Genomic DNA, 21,335 nt, shown 5'->3' with positions numbered 1-21,335 from the left:
AATTTATTAATACGAATCAAGGAAAGTTGGAAGTTGTCAAAAATAAAACGGAACACTTGAAGATCTATTTACCAGACATTAGTGTGCTAACTGGACTGGCGTGGCCATTTTGAGTCAGGCCATCAGATGGTCTACTATGCCTGGAATATCAAGTGGCAGAGGAACAGTCATACTTGTCAGAAAGATGATCTCAAATCTATCCTGAACTACAAGGAGTCAGGGAAAGAACAATGTCCATCTACCTGCATGAAGACTGGTCAGTACAACTACTCTCCCCTTGACATGCCGAGCACTGATGCCACTGGAAAGGAAACTGGTTTTGCCATATTTTGCAGTCTGAAATGGATCAACATGCAATCAAGACACATTGATCACGACTAGTCATTGGAATTGAAAAGGTGAAAATAAAACACACAGATTGACAGCTGGAAAACATGGCTTTGGTGACAGAAACAATGTGGAAGACCATGTGATAGAATTTTGCAATACCAAGTGAACTAGTCACTGGAAATAGCTGTTTTCAACAACAAAACAGTGACGATATGCATGAACCTCACCAGATGGGATACACATGAATCACATAGACTATTTCCGTGGAAGGAGTTGAAGAGGAAGCTCAAAATCATCATTCAGAACAAGTTTAGGCATCACCCAGAATGCTTCTTAGAAGGGATATGGGAGACTTCATTTCATGTACTTTGGACATGTTATCACGAGGGACTAGCCAGTCTCAGGAGAAAGAGATCATGCTCGGTGAAGTGAAAAAGAGAGAAAACTGAGACAGAGAGAAAGAGAAACCTCCTCAATGAGATGGATTGACCCGGTGGTTGCAACAATAGACTCAAACATGGCAACAGTGCTGTGGACGGCACATGACCAGGGAGCATTTCTTCGGTTGCCTATAAGGTTTCTGTGGATTGGAATCAGCCCGGTGGCCCCTCATATGAAGGTAGGAAGGACATCCCTGTTTCTCATTAGATAGAATAGCAGAACATTGTGCCACCTGTTCTGTTACCACCTGATAACATTTCCATTATAGTGAAACCCACAGATGTTTAGTGTAACATTTGAGGCGTTTTGACACATGCTTATAGCTGCGTGACCAAATCTCTATCCTGATACTGTACATGATCACCACCCAGAGGGTCGATCAGACGAACCTCATTAGTTCCACTGCTCATTGCCTTCAAGATGAGAGACTGATATTGTTCTAATTTCTTCATTTTCTTAGCTTTTCCCATTCTAGAACCTCACACAATTAGAATCATACCATATGTACTCTGAGGTCATGCTTTTTTCAATTGGCAAAATGTTTTCAGGCTCACTAAGTTGTTTTAGGGTTCAGTAATTACTTCTCAGTGTTGATTAGTATTCTGTTGTATGACCATTCCCCTGCTGGGTTACCCACTCTTCTGTTGATAAGACTCCTGGGATGTTCCAGTTTGGGGATATTATGAATATTGTGGCAATAATGATTCATATGCACTTTTTTAAAGCAGCATGTGCTTTTATTTTGGGGGGTGGGAAAATAGATAGGAATGAAACTGTTTATTCAAAAGGTAAATATGTGTTTAGGAAATTAGCAGACTTCACCGGGCAGTGTAAGATATGATAAAATAATAATGATTTATAAAGTATCAAGGGTTCATGAGGTGGGGGGGGGAGTGGAGAGGGAGGAAATAAATGAAATGAAAAATGAGGAGCTGATTCCAAGGGCCCAAGCGGAAAGCAGATGTTTTGAAAATGATGAGGACAACAAATGTACAAGTGTGCTTTACACAATTGACGTACGTATGGATTGTAACAAGAGTTGTATGAGGTCCCAATAAACTGATTTTTTTAAAAAATGAAAATTAGCGGACTTTTGCTCAAAGTGCCTGACTATACTGCATTTCCACTAAAAATGTATTAAAATTCCAGTTGCTCCATATCCTCACCAATATTTTGTGTTGGTGACCTTTTTATTAAAGATGTGTGAGGGCAACAGAGCAGCAAGGGGAGCAAAGCAATGAAATCCCTGAGGAATCCCAAAAATAGACTTCAGGGACAGGGCGTGACACCTCATCAGGCTCAATTGGAAAACACTAAGAAAGGTCAACTGACAGATATGGAACTATTGATAGACTTTCCTTTTTTGTTGTTGTTTTGCTTTGTTTTTGTTTTTAATGTCTATCTAGATATAATAGGCAGAAAAAACAATCCCTAGGAGAAAACAATGGGACTTATGGTTCTGGGGGGGTATGTGAGAGGGGGAGTGTGGGCAAAAGGAAGAGGGGAGTCAACAAATCCAATGTGAGTGCATAAACAAGCATGGTGAAGAAAGCTGATGGTGCCCGGCTATCAAAAGATATAGTGTCTGGGGTCTTAAAGGCTCAAAGATAAACAAGCGGCCTTCTAACTTGGAAATAATAAAGACCACATGGAAATAACACACCAGCCTGTGTGATCATGAGGTATCAATGGGATCAAGTATCAGGCATCAGAAGACCCAGAACAAACAATAATATAAATGCAAACAGGGTACAGGGAGGGATGGGGGTAGTAGAGACCCAAAGCCTATCTGTAGATAATTGGACATCCTCTCACAGAAGGGTCGCAAGGAAGGGATGAGCCAGTCAGGGTGTATTATAGCATGGGGAGAACATACAATTTTCCTCTAGTTCTTAAGAGGAGAATGGGGAACTGGTCACAATGATTGATGTATAACTGCCCCTCCCCAAGGGGGATGATCAACAGACACGTGGGTGAAGGATGGTGGTGGTTGGTGTAAGATATGAAAATAATAATAATTTATAAATTATCCTGGGTTCATGAGGGAGGGTGGAAGAAAATGAGGAGCTGATACCAAGGGCTCAAGTAGAAAGAAAAGTTTTTGAAAAGGATGATGGCAATAGATGTACAAATGTACTTGACACAATGGATGCATGGATTTTTAATAATAATAAAATAAAGATGTGTAAGGAGCCTTCCTGGCCTACTGGTTACAATCTGGAAAACTAACCGCAAGGACCACAATTAGAAACCACCAGCTGTTCCAAGGGAGAAAGACGGGCCCTTCTACTCCCACAAAGTCGACAGGGCTGACCACCCCGCCCTGTGGGACCACTCTGAGTCAGCATCGAGTGGGTGGCAGTGGTGGGTGTGCAATGGTGTCAACTGTTAACTTGCTGCTTGCCGATGCCCAATGATGCTGAGTTTGCCCCTCAGGTGCTGATCTTCTTATCTAGAGTCTATTCAAACCTTTCTGCCATTTAAAAAAATGATTTTTTTTGTTTTTACTATTGAGTTGTAAGCACACATTTTCTTTATATTTGGATACAAGTCTTCAGTCATGTTTGGTGAATATTTTCAATTCTTCAAGCCATCGTTTAAGAGACTGCCATCCCAATCTGAATCTTTTAAATTTTTTTTATTCTGCAGTTCTTGCCACATTTCTAGGCCTGGTGTACATGCATGCTTCTGACCAGTACTTTTCTGGATATTCACAAGGTGCTAAAAAAAGGTAAGAAGAACCCAGTAGCTACACTGGCAGGAAAAAAGAACCGGATGGAGTGTGGCCTCCTTGCCCTTTTGCAAATGGATATGGATGGGTGAGAGGCATTCAGGTCACCTGTAGGCCTAGCTGGGAGCCCTGGAGGCATAGTGGTTATGTGTTGGGCTGCCATCCTTAAGGACAGCTGCTTGATACTGCCAGCTGATCCTCAGGACAAAGACAGGCCTTTTCTTACTGCTGTAAAGAGTTACATTCCCAGAACCCCAAGGTGCATTTCTCTATAGGGTCACTATAAGTCACTATATGTCCCCATCGACTCAATGGCCCATGTTATTCTCTTTTCAGCCAAACATTAGATGGATCTATAAGAGGGACAGTAATACTAGCGAGGCACACAGATCTAAGAACAATCAGCCATTTGCCCCAGGACCACGTTGCGAGTGGAAATAGGAAATACAGAGAGGAAATCATATAAGTGATATTTCATTTTGGGAACGGCAATCAATGAAATGGAACCAAATGAGTGTGAATTTCTGAGTGGAAAACTAATCTGTTCTGTAAACCCTCACCTAATTCACAATAAAATGTTTGGAAAAGCCCAATTTCGGAGGGAGTTGGGCTGGAGACAGGTTAATAAAAGAGGAACCAAGAGAAAGGTGCAGGGCATAGAAGTGGTGCGTGAGATTGGGGATGGCCCAGCAGCGAGGGTCTCTGCTTATAGGGACAAAAGGGACCCTTGCTTGGGAGAAATGGGCGCAGAGCCATGGTTCTAAATTGCCCAGTTAGTCCAGGGTTTGGGATTTCATGAATATCCTCATTGGAATCTCAATGGCGTCTACCCCAAAGTGACATCCTTGCTGGTGGACACTTTAAAGAGGCCCGGGGCAGATTTAGCTAGTGCAATGCATCATTTAATCTGTTGACCACTGCTTCCTTGAGCATTGACTATGAATCTCAGCAAGACGAATCCTTGACAAGTCCAATCTTTTCCCCATTTATCATGATGTTCCTCTTGTGTCCAGTTGTGCAGATTTTGGTTGTCTGTGCATATAATCCAGCTCCTCTGGTTATTTGTGCAGCACACGGATTGAATAACTTGGATGAGACGATAAAACCCTCATGCAAACCTTTCTTGATTTTAAATCAGGCTCTAGTCCCTTGTTCTGTTCCAGTGCCTGCCTCTTGACCAATGTGTGAGTTCTGCATGAACACAACCAAGTGTTCTGGAATTCCACTTCTCCTCCAGGCTGTCCGTAGTTCATTACGGTCAAAGTCAAAGGACTTGCATAGTCACTGAAACACAAGTACACATCTTTCTGGTATTCTTGTTTTGAGTCATGATCCATCTGCCTTCAGCAGTGATACCCATTACGCCTCCCCCTCCCCGACCCTGTATCCTCTTCTGCAGCAGGCCCGAATTTCTGGCAGCTCTCGGTCAATGCATTTCTGCAATCAATGTTGAATGATTTTCAGCAAAATTTTACTTGCATGTGATCTTGATGAGACTGTTCGATCATTTGAACATCCTGCTGGGTCATCTTTCTGTGGAAAGGGCACTAATATGGATTTTTTCCAGTCAATTGTCCAAGTAGTTATTAAACATTTCTGGCTATACTTCTATAAATAACTTTTGCCTATTTCTTTCCTCCATTTACTTTCACCTTCCTCCCATCCCACTATGATGCTCACCCTCCATTCGGCTCTCAGTAATTCCTCTCAGATACATTGCACTTGATTAAACCCCATAAGGCATTATACAACCGCCTTGCTTTCAATTTTAGAATCTCTTGTTCCCTTATCTCTGAGTTTGTTGGCCCCCTCCTCTCCCATGTCCCCAAACCCCACCCCACCCTGAATGCCATTCCCATTGTTTTTTCTATCCTGCCTATCTTATATAGATAGAGGGAAAAAGAAAGAAACAAAATAAGGGAAAAAACAAACAAACAATAGATAGTTCCAGGTGTTTGCTGACCCTTATACAATCAAGTCTGTTGAGGGGCCAAGCCCTGTCCCCTGAGTCAGAAGTCTATTTTCAGGATTCTTCAGGGAGTTGGTCATTTTGCTTTCCTTGCTTCCCTGTTGCAAACCCTTTGTTTCACCCCCCTGTGCATGGGGCAGACTGGGCACACTTTCCACACAGTATCCCCAGTGCTGTCCCCTATAGCACTATGGGTCAGCAAGGAAACCTCGTGTCTCCTGGTGGGGCTGGCCCTCAGTCCTCCCTGTGCATTGGCTGTTCTGAGCAGAGATGTCATTTCTCTCTCTCTCTCTCTCTCTCTCTCTCTCTCTCTCTCTCTCCCTCTTAATTCATTCCCATGGGGTCTGGACAGGTCCCCACCTCTCTCCCCAGGCTGTCTCTTCAGTGCTGTCCTCTGTATTGCCTTCTGTGGAGGGGTCAACATAGCACGCTGGGGCCCGGCCCCATCTGAAGGAGTAAACTTGATGCCGTCGTTTTGGTTTTGTAGCCAAGCCGACGCCAACCCCGGTCATCCGAGAGAAGATGGCTGCAGGAAAAGCAATGGTCTCTTCTCTGAGTGCCAGGGAGTCGTGGCCGTGGGGGTGTGTGCGGACATCCACCTTAGTTTCTAGACAAAACGCTCCTTGGGTGGCTTTCTACCTCTAATGACGACAGGAAGAACCAACCAAGGGGACATTGTGCATCCATGTATCATCCGGTTCTGGGTTTCTAGGGCCTTGCTGATCTCTCTCATAGCTCACAGAGAACTGTGTCATTAACTCACATCCATCTCTGCTGGAGGGACGAAAATCTTCCTCTTGTGCCTCAGGACTGTTCCCCAGCCAAGATCACTATAGGAGCATTGCGTTTGGGTGATGATGGGATTCCCTCCTGGGGCTTTAGGAGATGATTGAATAACATGGAGGAGTGTTTCCTCAAGTAGATGAGGCATCAGCTGATATGATTGAGCAGTCCTGAAATTTAAACCATGTCTAGCTCCACCTTGAAAGACTCATAAATGGAAGAATGGTTGAAGCCCTTTATGTACATTGTCATGTGGTTTTGGTAACGACAGAGTTGACCCTGACCTTTAGATGGAAAATTGATGCTCTAGCCTGTGGTTTCCTCATCAATAACCATGTCTTCTTTCTTTCTGCAGACAAAACTATGCAGAGTTCAATTCCCTATTTTTGTTTACATTCTGGATGACTGGGTATTATTTTGACCAAGGTAATTAAAAATATAGTCAATTAGGTTTTAATGATGACTGTGGTAATTAGAACTGTAGGCAGGCACACTTTTACTGATCCTTGAAATTATTTTAAATGAAATATCTATGTCTATGCCCATCAGAAATAACTCTGTAAAGATAATGCTAATTTTAGTTGAGTTACAATTAAATGCAATATATGTGTGTAAATAATATGCATATATATAGTTGCTTTAAGTCACAATTGACGTCAAGGCAATGTACGGTTTCTTTTTCTTTTTTTTGTACGGTTTCTTTTTCATTATATGTGTGTATATGCATATATATGAAACAAACCACGTATTTGATACTCAAATCTGAAAAAGTCATGAATTTTGTTTTCAAATCTGAGAGTCTAATACTAATTTGAGTGCAGGATAAAAACAAAAAAATGAGCAATTCAATGTAATAATCATAGCGAATGCGAGTGGCTATTTACAATACATCTACTGGTCTATATGCATCTGCAGCAAAGGGAAAGAAAGATACCAAAGACTCAAGAAGGCATTAGTTTGTCGTTACTAGTAGACAGATCCTGGTAATGCTGTACCAGGATCCATCAAACTTGGGAACCAGTGCTGACTGCTCTGAGCAGGGACACAATAGTTGGTCCTGGATAAAATGGGAGAAAAATGTAGCAACCTCTTTCCAGTCCCACTTCTTTTAATGCTTCCATAATACTTTCAAGTCTGTAAGTTAATTATAATTAGTGTTTTAGTCTGGGTAAACTAGGGAAACAAATTCACAGAAACTCATATATATCTATATGAGAGAGTTTTATATAAAGAGTAAGTGTACATTAAGAAAGCATCCCAACCCAGTGCTGTCCAAGCCCATAAGTCCAACATTAACCCATATGTCCGACACAGATCTATAAAGTCCTCCTCCATCTAAAAAAAAAAAAAACAAAAACCAAAAAACACAATGATTCCTACAGCAGAAGGAAAGCCAAATCAGTGAGCATGTAAGTATCTCAGTGCTGGCAGGGGTCTCCACGCAGCTGCTCGAGCACCCAGGGCTGCATCAAGGTAGGTCCATATGGCTTCTTCTTAGGGATGTCTCGCAGGAAGTGAGTTGAAGCAGGGACCTGGCTAAGGCAGTTGCACCGTGGTCTGACCATCAGAAAGCAAGAGACCCGAGAACTAGAAAGGCGAGGCTCACGGAGCCATTTATCGCTCCACCCTTCAATTAATCTCACATGCGTTTATCGGCCAGGTTAGCGCAATAAACCTTAACTCTCTCAATTAGTTTTATATGTTGCTTGTCTGCTGAAAAAGTTTAAAAGTCCATAAAGAAAGCTTTTCTATATTTTCCATCCTTAGATTAATGCCTGGCTTTATATTAGAAATAAAAGAAGTCTGTGATGAAATGAAATGATGAATATCAGGAATATCAGAGCCCCATAGATAGACTCCACCATTTACCACAAAGTTCTGAGGGTTTCCATTTGGGAGGTGCTGAGGGGGAAAGGAGGGCTCTACAGTAGGAATGAGAAGAAACAGCTGCAGACATCTATTAATAACCAGCATGTGGAATTCATGAGGTGTGAGTTACTGGAAGCTGGAAGTTTCACAAATGGAACGGAACACTTGAAGATCAATATACTAGACATTAGTGTGCTGACTGGGCTGGCGTGGGCCATTCTGAGTCAGACCGTTACATGATCTACTATGCCCAGGGTGTAAACGGCAGAGGCACTGAGTTATATTTGTTGTTAAAAGATCTTTTCAAATCTATCCTGAACTACAAGGAGTCAGGGAAAGAGCAATGTCCATCTACCTGCGTGAAGACTGGTCAGTACAACTACTCTCCCCTTGACATGCCAAGCACTGATGCCACTGGAAAGGAAATTGGTTTTGCCATATTTTGCAGTCTGAAATTGATCAACATGCAATCGAGACACATTGATCACGACTAGTCATTGGAATTGAAAAGGTGAAAATAAAACACACAGATTGACAGCTGGAAAACATGGCTTTGGTGACAGAAACCACGTGGGAGACCACACGATAGGATTTTGCAATACCAAGTGAACTAGTCACTGGAAATGCCATTTTTTTTTTCAACAACAGAGTTAGTGACAATGCACATGAACCTCACTAGATGGGATACACATGAATCACATAGACTATTTCCGTGGAAGGAGTTGAAGAGGAAGCTCAAAATTATAATTCAGAACAAGTTTAGGCATCACCCAGAATGCTTCTTGGAAGGGATATGGGAGACTTCATTTCATGGACTTTGGACATGTTATCATGGACCAGTTGGTCTCAGGAGAAAGATCATGCTTGATAAAGTGAAAAAGAGAGAGAAAGGGGACAGTGAGAAAGAGAAAGCCCCTCAATGAGATAGATTGACCCGGTGGTTGCAACAGTGGACTCAACACAGCAACAGTGCTGTGGACGGCACATGACCAGGGAGCATTTTCTTCAGTTGCCTATAGGGTTTCTGTGAATTGGAACTAGCTCAATGGCCCCTCACATCAAGGTAGGAAGGACATTCCTGTTTCCTATAGGGTTTCTGTGAATTGGAACTAGCTCAATGGCCCCTCATATCAAGGTAGGAAGGACATTCCTGTTTCCCATTAGATAGAAGAGCAGAGCATTGTGCCACCTGTTCTGCTCCCACTTGATACAATTTCCATTATAGTGAAACCCACAGATGTTTAGTGTAACATTTGAGGCATTTTGACACGTGCTTGTAGCTGCGTGACCAAATCTCTGTCCCGATAGTGTACATGATCACCACCCAGAGGGTCGATCAGCTGACCCTCGTTCGGGGCACTGCTCAAGATGAGAGACTAATATCGTTCTAACGCACAATTAGAATCATGCAGTATATGAGGCCATGCTTTCTTCACTCAGCAACATGATTGTAGGTTCACTATGTGGTTGTACATGTTAGAATTATCATTCAGTGGTGGTTAGTGTCCTATTATATGACCATACCCTACTTGTTTCTCCTCTCCTCTGTGGCTAGACCTCTAGATGATTCCAGTTTGGGGTGTTATGAATAAAGTGTCAATGATGATTCAGATACATATTTTTAAGTGACATGCGCTTTAGGAATGGAATTGTTTAATTGAAAGGTAAGTGTATGTTTAGAAAACTAGCAGACTTTTGCTTAAATTGACTATACTATATTGCATTTCCACCAATCATTTATTAGAATTCCAGTTGCTCCATCTCCTCACCAACATTTTGTGTTGTCAATCTTTTTATTAAAGGCCTTGGTTGACATAGTGGCTGCAAGTTGGGGTGCTAATCACAAAGGTCCACTATTTGAAACCACCAACTGCTCCAGGGGAGAAAGACGGGACTTTCTACTCCTATAAAGATTGACAGGCTTAGAAACTCTCAGGGCCGGTTCTACCCCATCCTATAGAGCCACTAGGAGTTGGCTTAGACTGGATGGCAGTGTGGTGGGTGTGCACTGGTGTCAACTTTTAAGTTGCTGCTGTGGATGACCAACGATGCCGACTTTTCACCCTCGTGCGCCAATCTTCCTGTCTACAGAGTCTATTCAAATCTTTCCACCATTAAAAAAAAGAATTGCTTTCTCATACTATTGAGTTGTAAGCACAAATTCTCCCTATATTTGGATATAAGTCTTTGGTTACTTTTGCGAATATTTTCTTATTCTTCGTGCCATTGTTTGAGCTACTGTCATCCTCTTCTGAATCTTTTATTTTTGTCTATCTTCTGCAGTTCTTGCCATGTTTCTGGGCCTGGCGTACATGTTTGTCCGTCACTGGGACTTTTCTGCATATTCAGAAGCTGCTAAGAAAAGGTAAGAAGAACCCAGTAGCTGTGACAGTATGCACAGAGTAGCTAGATGGAGCGTGGCCTCCTTCCCCACTTGCGGGTGGATTGGGATGAGCGAGCGGCATTCATGTCACTGTGGGACACATGTGCTAGATGGGAGTCCTGCTGATAGAGTGTCTGTGTTGGGCTGCAGTCCTTTGCTTTGAAACTGCCGGCAGCTCCTCGGGAGAAACCCAGGCCTTTCTACTCCTGCAAAGAGTTACAGCCTCAGAAACTCACGGGGGGTACTTCTATCCTGGCCCCACAGTGAGGATCTGCTTGTGGGGACAAAGGGACCATTGATTGGGAGAAGTGGGTGCAGAGACATGGTTCTAAATTGCCAATTGGTCCAGGTTTGGAGGTTACATGAATATCCTCACTGGAATCTCAAATTACATCCCAAAGTGACATCCTTGCCTGTGGACACTTGAAAGAGGCCCGGGGCAGTAGATTTATCCAGTACGACGCATCCTTTAATCTCCTGACTACTGCTCCCTTGAGCATTGACTGTGAATCTAAGCAGGACAGATCCTTGACAAGTCCGATCTTTTCTCCATTTTGGGGGGACAAAATTCCATCCATTAGAGTCACTTTCTACCCGCTGAAGATAAGAAGCATAAGAGACCACAGGTGTATGTTCGTTTGTGTCCACAGACAGCCCCAAAGGATGCAGGTGTCCGGGGTCCTGCCTCTGAGCTATAGGTCTGAGCACTGCTACTTCAAGAAGACCTTGAAATAGTTCGGTTTTTAATTTTTTGAATAAAGTAGGCTGCTTTTAGAAGTGCTTTTTTGTGGGGGGGGCGGGTTGTTGCAGGCAGTTTTGCATGTAAATACATTGTGGAAAAACTCACCAATAAAATGTGTGTCAGGCTTGGAATCAAAGCTGGGCCCACTGGTTTGTTTCTGAAAAGGTGACAGAAAGCAGGTGGCTGGGAACAGCAGCGTGTTCCTCTCTTTCACTTTGTGGAAAACACTTCCAAGGAAATAGACCAGAAGAAGGGAATTCTGGGAAGCCATATTTTAAAAATATAACTAACGTTATTCTCCACTGCCAAAAATGAGGCGGTCGAGCCCCTTAAGAGCTACATCTGGGACTCTCATAGTGACAGTTCTGCCCTGACCCTTGGGTCTCAATGAGCCTGCTGTGACCTGACGGCAGTGAGTGAGTGAGTGGGTTAGTGAATCCGTGAGTAGTTATTCTGGTTTCTAGCTATACAATGGTTTAAGTTATTTTCCCCCCACTTAACCTGTAACCTGCCATAGTAACTTATGGATTCAGAATGAAATTAGTAGCACGGCAAATACCAGAAGCAGAGTAATGCCAAAGATGGCAAGTCCATCAAGACTCTTTGGAGCAATCGAATCAGAATCAGTAGGAGAATACAAGGGGACTTCAAAGTGATCATAGAAAAATGGAATTAAAAGACAATTGGATTCTCCCATATACTTTCTGAAGCACTTTTGCATGTACAGAGTCATGTGCTGCATAATATTGGTGTGGGCAACATCTGACTGTATTTGTATAGGTCTGTGTTCTCAACCCTAATAAATTTATTGTAATAATAAATTATTGTTAATAATTGCAAGGATCTACAATGGTTTGAAATAACAAACAGGCACTACTTTGTGATACACATCAAAACACGGTTGCTATTATTGTTCTATTATGCTAAAGATGATTTCGTTTCTCTGTATTTACATTTTGTATGAGTAGAAAGACACACTGTATACTAAGTAGCCCTTTGAAGAATGGATTAGATATGAACTGTGTCTAACTGTTCTGACTCACATACAAGTTCAACTCAAAGACGGACTTAGGAACGGAATTGTCTCATGATCCAAGGACTATCTGTATATAATGGTCATGTTCTCACCACATCTAAATCTGCTAAATCCTATTTCACAGATTGTAACATGGATGTTAAGAGACACACGGCCATATATCCCTCAGTGACTGGGGGACTGGCAAGTCCAAAATGTGTAGGCTCTGCTGGCAGGGTGGACATTTACAGGCAGGAGTTGGTTCGGCGGCTGCCTGGAGATAGAAGTTCTTCCTCGGGAATCCTTAGATTTGCTTTTAAGCCTTTCAATGGCCTACTCAGATTATTGAGGATGACTTCCTTTATTTAATGACAATGGATTCTAAAACCATACTGCCCAGATTACTATTTCATTGAATAACTGGGATGCCTTGTGGCACTACTTTGGGGTAAGTGTTACCCAGTAGACCACAAGGTCTGTGGCCTGAACCTTTTGGGGAGTAAAATGAGGCTGTCTCTATTTATAAAGGTTGACACTTGCTTTGTGAGGGAGTAAACTTGATGCCGTCGTTTTGGTTTTGTAGCCAAGCTGACGACAAACCCGGTCATACGAGAGAAGACAGCTGCAGGAAAAGCAATGGTCTCTTCTCTGAGTGCTAGGGAGCTGTGGCCGTGGGAGTGTGTGCCGACATCCACCTTAGTTTCTAGACAAAACACTCCTTGGGTGGCTTTCTACCTCTAATGACGACAGTAAGAACCAACGAAGGGGACATTGTGCATCCATGTATCATCCGGTTCTGGGTTTCTAGGGCCTTGCGGATCTCTCTCAAAGCTCACAGAGAGCTGTGTCGTTAACTCACATCCATCTCTGCTGGAGGGACGAAAATCTTCCTCTTGTGCCTCAGGACTCTTCCCCAGCCAAGATCACTATAGGAGCATTGCGTTTGGGTGATGACTAGATTCCCTCCCGGGGCTTTAGGAGATGATTGAATTAACATGGAGGAGCTTTTCCTCAAGTAGATGAGGCATCAGCTGATATGATTGAGCTAACCCAGCCATAATGCCCTGTGGAATTGTGGGAAAGGAGGAGAGAATGATGCTCTGCAGTTATGCTATATGTCTTTTTGTTATTAAGGGAAATAAAAAAGATCACCCACGGGGGCCTGGACTAGACGACCCAGGTCTTCAAGGAACAGCGTCAACTATTTTCTGGGGCAACTCTCTTGTAACTTTAACTCCATGACCCTTAAGTCTTTCAGGCAGGATACAGACTCCTTTATAATCCTGAAGATTATGGCTTTTCCACCAAGTCTACTCAAGACCTCATTACAAATTACATTAATGTGCTTTCTGAGGGCAATATTGTCTCCAGAGAACTCAGCTAACCTAACCAAGACCACTTGGAGATGTAGCCCAAGAAAGACGATGGACACAATTCATCTCCACCGCCTTTTCTCGTGCAGATGACCAGCTCCCAAAGAATGATTCCATTGTGATTAAAATAGTGTCAACCTTTCTACCCAAGTCTTCTCTGAGTAGAGGAAATTTGAGTTGACATTAGGACCATGCTTTGGAATCTGAGATTCTCTACATTTGGTTCTTTCTGATTCACAGTTTGAGCTCCTAGGTCTCTATGTCTTTCTGAATAAAATGGGAATGCAATATACTTAGTCATTTACTTCAGGAGGTCTTCGAAGACTTGTTTAAGGATCACTTATTAAATGTGCGGAGTAACTCAAATGTAAGGCAATGGATATGAGGGAATTTGTGGGAAGGAATCTACTTAACATGAATTGAGTTGTTTGTTAATTCTTTAGATAAGATTTAAAATGCAACTTAGGCTTCAGAATCAGGGTCACCTGAGCCTGTGGGTTTTGTTTTTAATGGAAAGGGCTATGATTAATTTGGACTCCTGTAATGTATATATTGATGAGTAATTCTTGGTCCTGAGATTTGAACCATGTGTGAGTTCCACCTTGAAAGACCCATAAATGGAAGGATTTTTCATGCCCTTTGTATCCAATCTTATGTAGCTTTTGGAAAAACAGAGTGCAAATTCACCTCTAGAGGAAAAATTAATTTTCTAGTCTATTGTTTCCTCCTAAAGTAACCCGTGGCTTCTTTCTTCCTGCAGACAAAACTGTGTAGAGTTTGATCCCCTCATCATGGTTACATTCTGGTTAGCAGTGTCGTATTTCAACCAAGGTAATTAAAAATATAGTCAAATCTTTCCTAAAGATGACTCTGGTATTTGGAACTATGTGCAACCATACCCATACTGAATCTAGAAATTATTTTAAATAAAATAATGTCTATGTCCATTAGAGATAACTGTGTGCAGATATGCTAATTTTAGTTTAAATTCAATATATGTGTATTTAAATATATTTAATGAATATAGTTAATATTTATTATATATTGCTGCTTTGAGTAAGAATGGACTTGATGCCAGTGGTTCTGTTTCTTTTTCATCATATATACGTATATGTATATATATTTAGAACAAATTATATATTTCATAGTCAGATTGAAAAGTCATGTGTGTGTGTGCTTGTAACAAACCATGTACTTGATACTCAAATTTGACAATGTCATGAATGTTGTCTTCAAATCCAAGAGTCTAATACTAATTTGACAGCAGGAGAAAAACCAAAGAATTAGCAATCCAATGTAATAATCATAGCTAATGTGAGTGGCTCTCTACCTTACATCTACTGGTCTATATGCATCTGGAGCAAAGGGAAAGAAAGACATCAAAGACTTAAAGAGGAGGATATACTTTCCCTTTCTCAAGCTGAATGAACTGAAGAAGATGTGAGTCTGGAGTGGTAATATTGAAGGAATGGCAAAATATTGAATGATGCATTAAGCATCAAGAGCCAATGAAAGGAATATACAGAATCACTGCCCAAAAAGAATTGGTTGACATTCAGCCATATCAGGTGGTAGGGCGTGCTTAAGAACCAATGGTATTGGAGGAAGAAGTCCAGACTACACTGAAGACATGGTCAAAAACAAGGCTCCAGGAAATGATGGGATACCAACTGAGATGTTTCAACAAATAGATGCAACACTGGAATCGCTCATTGGTCTATGCCAAGAAATCTGAAAGGAAGCTACCTGAACAACCAACTGGAAGAGATCCATATTCCTGCTCCTTCCAAAGAAAAGTGGATCCAATGGAATGTGGAAATTATCAAATGCTCACGATAACCCCAAAGCAGTTCCTTGCATAGACAAGAAACTTCCAGAAAGTTAAAGCTGGGTTCAGACAAAGAATGTGGAGCACTGCTGATTCCAGAGGGGTTTTGGCTAAGAGCAGAGAATGCCAGAAACATGCTTACCTATGTTTTCTTTGACTGTGCATAGGGATTGGACTCCGTAGAGCATAGCAAATTATGGCTAACACTGGCAAGAATGGACATTATATAGCTCTTACTTTTGCTCATGAGACCGGTGGGCCAAGAGGAAGTCATTTGCACAGAAAAAGGAGAAAATACCTGGTCGAAAATCAATAAAGGTGGATGTCAAGATTGTATGCATTCACAAAATTAATTTAATCTGCATTCTCTGCAAATAATCTGAAGTGCTAGACGACCAAAAAAGAATGTGGTAACATGATTAGAGAAATCCTGTTCTTTAACAATTGGCTAAGCTCACTGCCATTGACTCATCATGACCCCATAGGATAGGGCACAATTGGCACTGTGGGTTTCCAAGACTGTAACTAGCAAGGAGTAGAAAACCCATCTTTCTCTCCCTCAACTGCTGACAACTTTCGGAGTGCTGCCACAGTGCTCCTCATGTCAAATGCAGATGACACAGTTTTGCTGAAAGTGAAGATCAAGGGCTATAGCCTTCCGTATGAATTACACCTCAACACTCAGAAGACAAACATTCTCACAAATGGACCAATAAGTAATATCCTAAGTAAAATATTGAAGTACCTATGATTTCATATTACTTGGATTCAAAATCAAGGTCCATGGAAGCAACCGTTAGGAAAGCAAACAGCACATTACATTGAGACAACATGCCATAAAAGACCTCTTCCAAATGTTGAGAAGCAAGCATGTCACCTTGAGGCCTGAGGTGTGCTTGACTCTACCCATGGTAACTTAAATTGCTTCATCTGCGTGAAACACTGGACAATGAAAAAGGACCATGGAAGATGAGTGAATGCCTTTGAATTATGATGTTGGTGGGGAATATTAGATATCTGGGTTTGGCATATTTCATGGGCTACAGAAAGAATAACCAAATCTATGCTGGAAGAAGCACAACCACAAACTCTTTAGAGGAAATGATGGAGACCTCATTTCATGTGTTTTGGACATGTTATCAAGAGGGACCAGTCCTTCGAGGAGATGATTATGCTTGGTAAAGTGACACAGAGAAAGAAGTGGCAATTGTTTTTCTTTCACTATTTAGTGGTAAGCACAAATTTTCTCTATCTTTTGGCTTGGTGGTGTTTAAGCTTTGGTCATGGTTTATGCATATTTTCTCAGTTTACATGCCATCCTTTGAGAGATGGCTATCCCATTCTGGATCTTTTTCTGTTTTGTTTTGTCTTTTGCAGTTTTCGCCATGTTTCTAGGCGTGGCATACATGTATGGCCGGCATCAGTACTTTTCTGGATATTCAGAAGCTGTTAAAAAAAGGTAAGAAGAACCCAATAGTTGTGCCTCTAGGCAAAGAGTAGCAGAATGGAATGTGACCTCATTTTCCATTTGTAAAAGGCTTTATGTAAGTGAGAGACATGCATATGCTTCACCTGTGGTCCTAGATAAGAGTCCTGATTGCATAATGGTTATGTGTTGGGCTGTGATCAAGGTCAGCTGATTGAAACCACCAGGAGAAAGGGATTTTTACTCCTGTAAGAGGTTTCAGTCTTGGAAACTCACAGGGGGAAGTTCTACCTTGTCCTAGAGGGTCATTATATAATGGGGTGCCCCCCGCCAAATGGAATTGTGCTGGACAGAGAGGAATTTTCATATTAGGCATTTTCCTGCTAGGCGAGCATCCAGCAACTCACTCTGAGTTAGTGCACCTGGTGGCATCACCTGGGAAAGTACTCTCTGGTCATAGAGAATTTTTTCATAAAAGTAGTTTCACTCCAACCTCATTTTTTGTGGTGGCTGATTTAAGAGAGCAGGGTGTGGCTGTGAAATTTTTGCTGCAGAAACTGTGTCTGTTGAACACAGCTTACAAGGACAGCACTATGGGAAAAACTCAAGCGTATGAGTGATTTTCTCATTTCAAAAAAGGTAAAATGTCAATTGATGGCAAACCTTGTTCTGGACCTCCGTTATTTCTTCAAATGGATGAGGCTGTTGTCTTCTAGAGGTCATTTCACCAGGTCAGCCTGTTAATCAAACTTTCTGTTTCGAGGTTCTGAAAATTTTGTAACAGTGTGTGACCAAAAGGGCCTAACTTGTAGTGGATGGGGGGTTGGGGGTTGCCACCATGACAACACACCTGCTCACATACCCATATCAGTGCACCAGTTTTTGGCAAAAAACAGCATGCCTCTCTTGCCTGCACTCCCCCACCCCCCGCCTGACTCACTGACCGTGCTCAGTGCGACTTCTTTTCGTTTCCTCGAATGAAGAGGGACATGAAAGGGCAGTGATCTGAACACATAGAAGGGGTCAAGGAGATACTGTCAGCCATCCAAACAGATGAGTTTGAAAAATGTTTCCAAGAATGGACTTGCAGATTTGACAAATGTATTAAGTATAATGGAGAGTACTTTGAAGGTGATTTGGTTGTTTTGTAAAAACAACAAAAAACAATGAAATACGTAGCTTTGAAAAAATTTTTGTTATTTTTTTGGTAAGTCTTCACGGACTCAATGGCTGAGAGTTTTTTTGAATGGTCTTAGATGCAGAAAATGATCCGCACTGCCTGAGGCCATACGCAGTCAGCAGTGAGATGGGAAACATGTCACTGAATGTGCCCTCCCTGGGTACTAACTAGAAATTCTTGCAAAAATTTTGCAATTGCCAAGGAAATAATCCTGCCTGGTCTTGATCGTTGTGTGAATGTTCAAAGAAGCCAATTAACCTCCCTGACTAGACAGTTCCTTTAATTTACGTGGTGAATCAAACTGGCCAAATGGCAAAAACCATGCATGTCCACGGCTCTCTAGCTACGACTAGATGTCTTTACCCTTCCCCTCACTTGTCACTTCTCTCTCTCTTTCTCTCACGTCTGCAGGGTGACCCGCTTCCGGTTTAGGCTGGGGATGTTGGCTTTGCTGACTCTCCTGGGCACCGGGGCCATCGCAAACCACTCTCTGGATGCACGTCTGCACGTCCACATTGGCGAGAAACTGAGGGAGCTCTTCCCCTCCCCTTCCTGTAACACGGTGTAGCAGGTGTTTTCCCCTCAAGACAACACAGAATCAACGAATTACTTAACTAATAAATAAAAATCTCATTCCCCCGCCCCTTGAAATGACGTGGTAAAGACAATACACATCCTTCTTAATTGTTGAAGAGCCGAGTCTTCTTTGGGGGAGACACATCTCCACCCTGACTCTAGATTTCCAGGAGCTTCCTATGATTGTGACTGCTTGTATCTGACTAATGTGACCCTGGAGCACAGTTCCGTGGGCCGCACCAAGCGCTCCCTTGGAGGAGGATGCCTGGTGCAGTGGTTACATGTTGGGCTGCAAACCTTAAGATCAGCAGTGAAACCACCAGCCACTCTGAGGGAGAAAGTTGAGGCGTTCTACTCCCATAAAGAGTTACAATCTTGGAAACCCACAGGGGCAGTTCTACCCTGTCCTGTAGGGTCCTTAGGAGCCGGGCTGGACTCAAAGGCAGTGAGCTTGGGCTTTGGTTTGGCTCCCTTGAAGGAAAGTTCTAGACAAATGAGGATGAGCTGCCAAGCCCTCTTCATTACTTGTAGGAAAGCAATTGAGAGATGGCTGGCACTGAAGGATCGAAAGTAGCCAGGCTGTGTAGCCAGAGAAGAGAGTCATTAGCTAAAGAACACAGAAAAGGTGCGGTGAAAACGTACTTTATGAAAATGAAGATGGCAGAGGGAGAGAGAGGGGGGGATCAGGAGCAGGAGCAGCAGGAAGAACAGGAGCAGGTTCAGGAAGAGAAAGAGGAGGAGCAGGAAGAGGAGGAGGAGCAGGAAGAGGAGGAGGAGTAGGAAGAGAAGGGGGAGGAGCAGCAGGAGGAACAGGAACATCAGGAGGAGAAGGAGGTGGAGGAGCAGGAGCATGAGGAGGAAGAGGTGGAGGGAGCAGGAATAGGAACAGGAGGAGGAGGAGCATGAAGAGCAGGAGCAACAGGAGGAGGACGAAGAGGAGCAGGAGCAGGAGCAGGGGCAGGTACAGGAGGAGGTGCAGCAGGAAGAAGAGGAAATAGATAGAATTTTCACGGAGCCACCCAGAGACCAGGGCTCACTAAGTGGTCTAAAACTTTGGGAAAGGAAGCACGGTGAGGCCCTGGGCCTCCCTGTCCATTCTGTGCCCAGGACACACGATCTTTCTCTGGCACAACAGAGGGAAGTCTCCTTTCCTGTGTCCACTTGTGCAATGAGAATGAGCCCAGCAGCTAGGCTTCAAGGACCTTAGAGAAAAGGAATGGTGAGTGTCCGCACCACAGTTTGAGGCTCCTGGTGGCACTGCAGGGTTGGCACTGGGCTGCTAATTGCGCGGGCCAGAGCCCCAACTTACCAGCCGATATGGGAGAAAGTTGAGGTTGCCTGCTGCTGTAGAGGTTTAGTCTCAGAAACCCCACCAGGGCTTCCTGCTATGAGTCAGATCAGTCTGTTTGGAGGGGGTTTTGGGTTCACACATTTTAACATCAGAGAAACATCCCTCTGTGTATTTTTCCAAAGAAAACGAGACAACCTTGAATCTAACGTGGGCATCTACACTGGGTTCTCTCTCTCTCTCTCTCTCTCTCTCTCTCTCTCTCTCTCTCTCTCTCTCTCTCGTGTGTGTGTGTGTGTGTGTGTGTGTGTGTGTAGGGAAACTGAAAAGGAAAGGTATTTTAGTAGCAGAGTTTCCACAGTGACGTTTTGTATTTCACATAGCAGTGCAAAATGTTACTGAGAACTACTGAGAACCTATGAACCTGGGTCTGGAGATATGAGTTCAGATTTCCCCAATGACCAACTAAGAGAAAACTTAAGAGTGAAAAAGAGAGGGGTCCCGGGGAAGACATAGGACTGTTTATCCACACAGGAAAGGCCGTGTTGGCACAACGGTGAAGCTTGGGTCACATCTTTCCAGTGGCACCATGGGAAAGGTTGGCAATCTGCTCCGGTGAGGCTCAAGGTCTAGACTGTCCTGTGAGGCACGCCTTCTCTGCCACAGGGGTCCTCTGAGTCACGATGAAGTCGACAGCAACAACATGTACATTGGCCCTTGATGAATCAGAGCCTGCTTCCTTCATAGACATTTTGTCCCGCGTCCACTTTCCCTCGTCTTGTAGTGGTTACGCATCGGGCTGCTAAGCGCAAGGTCAACAGTGTGAAACCAGCCACTCCGAGGGAGAAAAGAGAGGCTTTCTACTCCTACAAAGAGACAGAGCCTTGGAAACCTGCAGGTCGGCTCTGTCCTATCCTATAGGGGCACTACGATTCGAAACTACTTGCTGGCATTGAGTTTGGGTTGGTTTTCCTCTAGCAGGGACTGGGGGGTTAGGAGGAGCCCTGGTGTTATAGTGACTGCCCAGTTGTTAGTTCAAATCCCCCAGCTGCTCTTCAGGGGACACATGTGGCAGTCTGCTTCCTTGAGGATTTGTAACTCCCAAACCCTAAGGGCAGGTCTGTTTTCTCCGATCGGGTCACTGAGTGGGAACTGGCTCCATGGTAGTGAGTTTGGCTTGGTGGGGGAGTTCTTGAGGGAAAAGACCAAGTATCCTTCTCCAGACAGTCTTTCTCTTCCTTGGAAATAGCCATCAAAGGCAGAAACAGCCCACAGAATGCTTTTGAATGCATATTAATCCATCTGCAGGGGTCCCTGGATGGTATCAATGATGCTCAGGGGCTAACCAAAAGGTTGGGCACCCAAGGCCACCCCAGGTGCCTCAGAAGAAAGGCCTGGGAT

The 21,335-nt window shown here is 43.2% G+C and overlaps 1 protein-coding gene across 1 annotated transcript in view; it reads left to right on the top strand.

The window, feature by feature from the left end:
• MGST2 (microsomal glutathione S-transferase 2) overlaps positions 1-18,750 on the top strand; it is a 67,120-nt gene extending 48,370 nt beyond the window's left edge. The window contains exons 8-13 of the mRNA XM_075544812.1: positions 3,421-3,502; positions 6,610-6,680; positions 10,407-10,488; positions 14,397-14,467; positions 16,842-16,923; positions 18,482-18,750. Of these exons, the coding sequence (XP_075400927.1) occupies positions 3,421-3,502; positions 6,610-6,680; positions 10,407-10,488; positions 14,397-14,467; positions 16,842-16,923; positions 18,482-18,638 (545 nt within the window). The 3' untranslated portion in view covers positions 18,639-18,750. The remainder of the gene's footprint in view (positions 1-3,420; positions 3,503-6,609; positions 6,681-10,406; positions 10,489-14,396; positions 14,468-16,841; positions 16,924-18,481) is intronic.
• Positions 18,751-21,335: the final 2,585 nt, after the last annotated feature.

Source organism: Tenrec ecaudatus, chromosome 3 (genome assembly GCF_050624435.1).
Source record: "Tenrec ecaudatus isolate mTenEca1 chromosome 3, mTenEca1.hap1, whole genome shotgun sequence".
Classification (NCBI taxonomy): Eukaryota; Metazoa; Chordata; class Mammalia; order Afrosoricida; family Tenrecidae; genus Tenrec; species Tenrec ecaudatus.
This window is presented reverse-complemented; position numbering and strand designations above follow the sequence as displayed.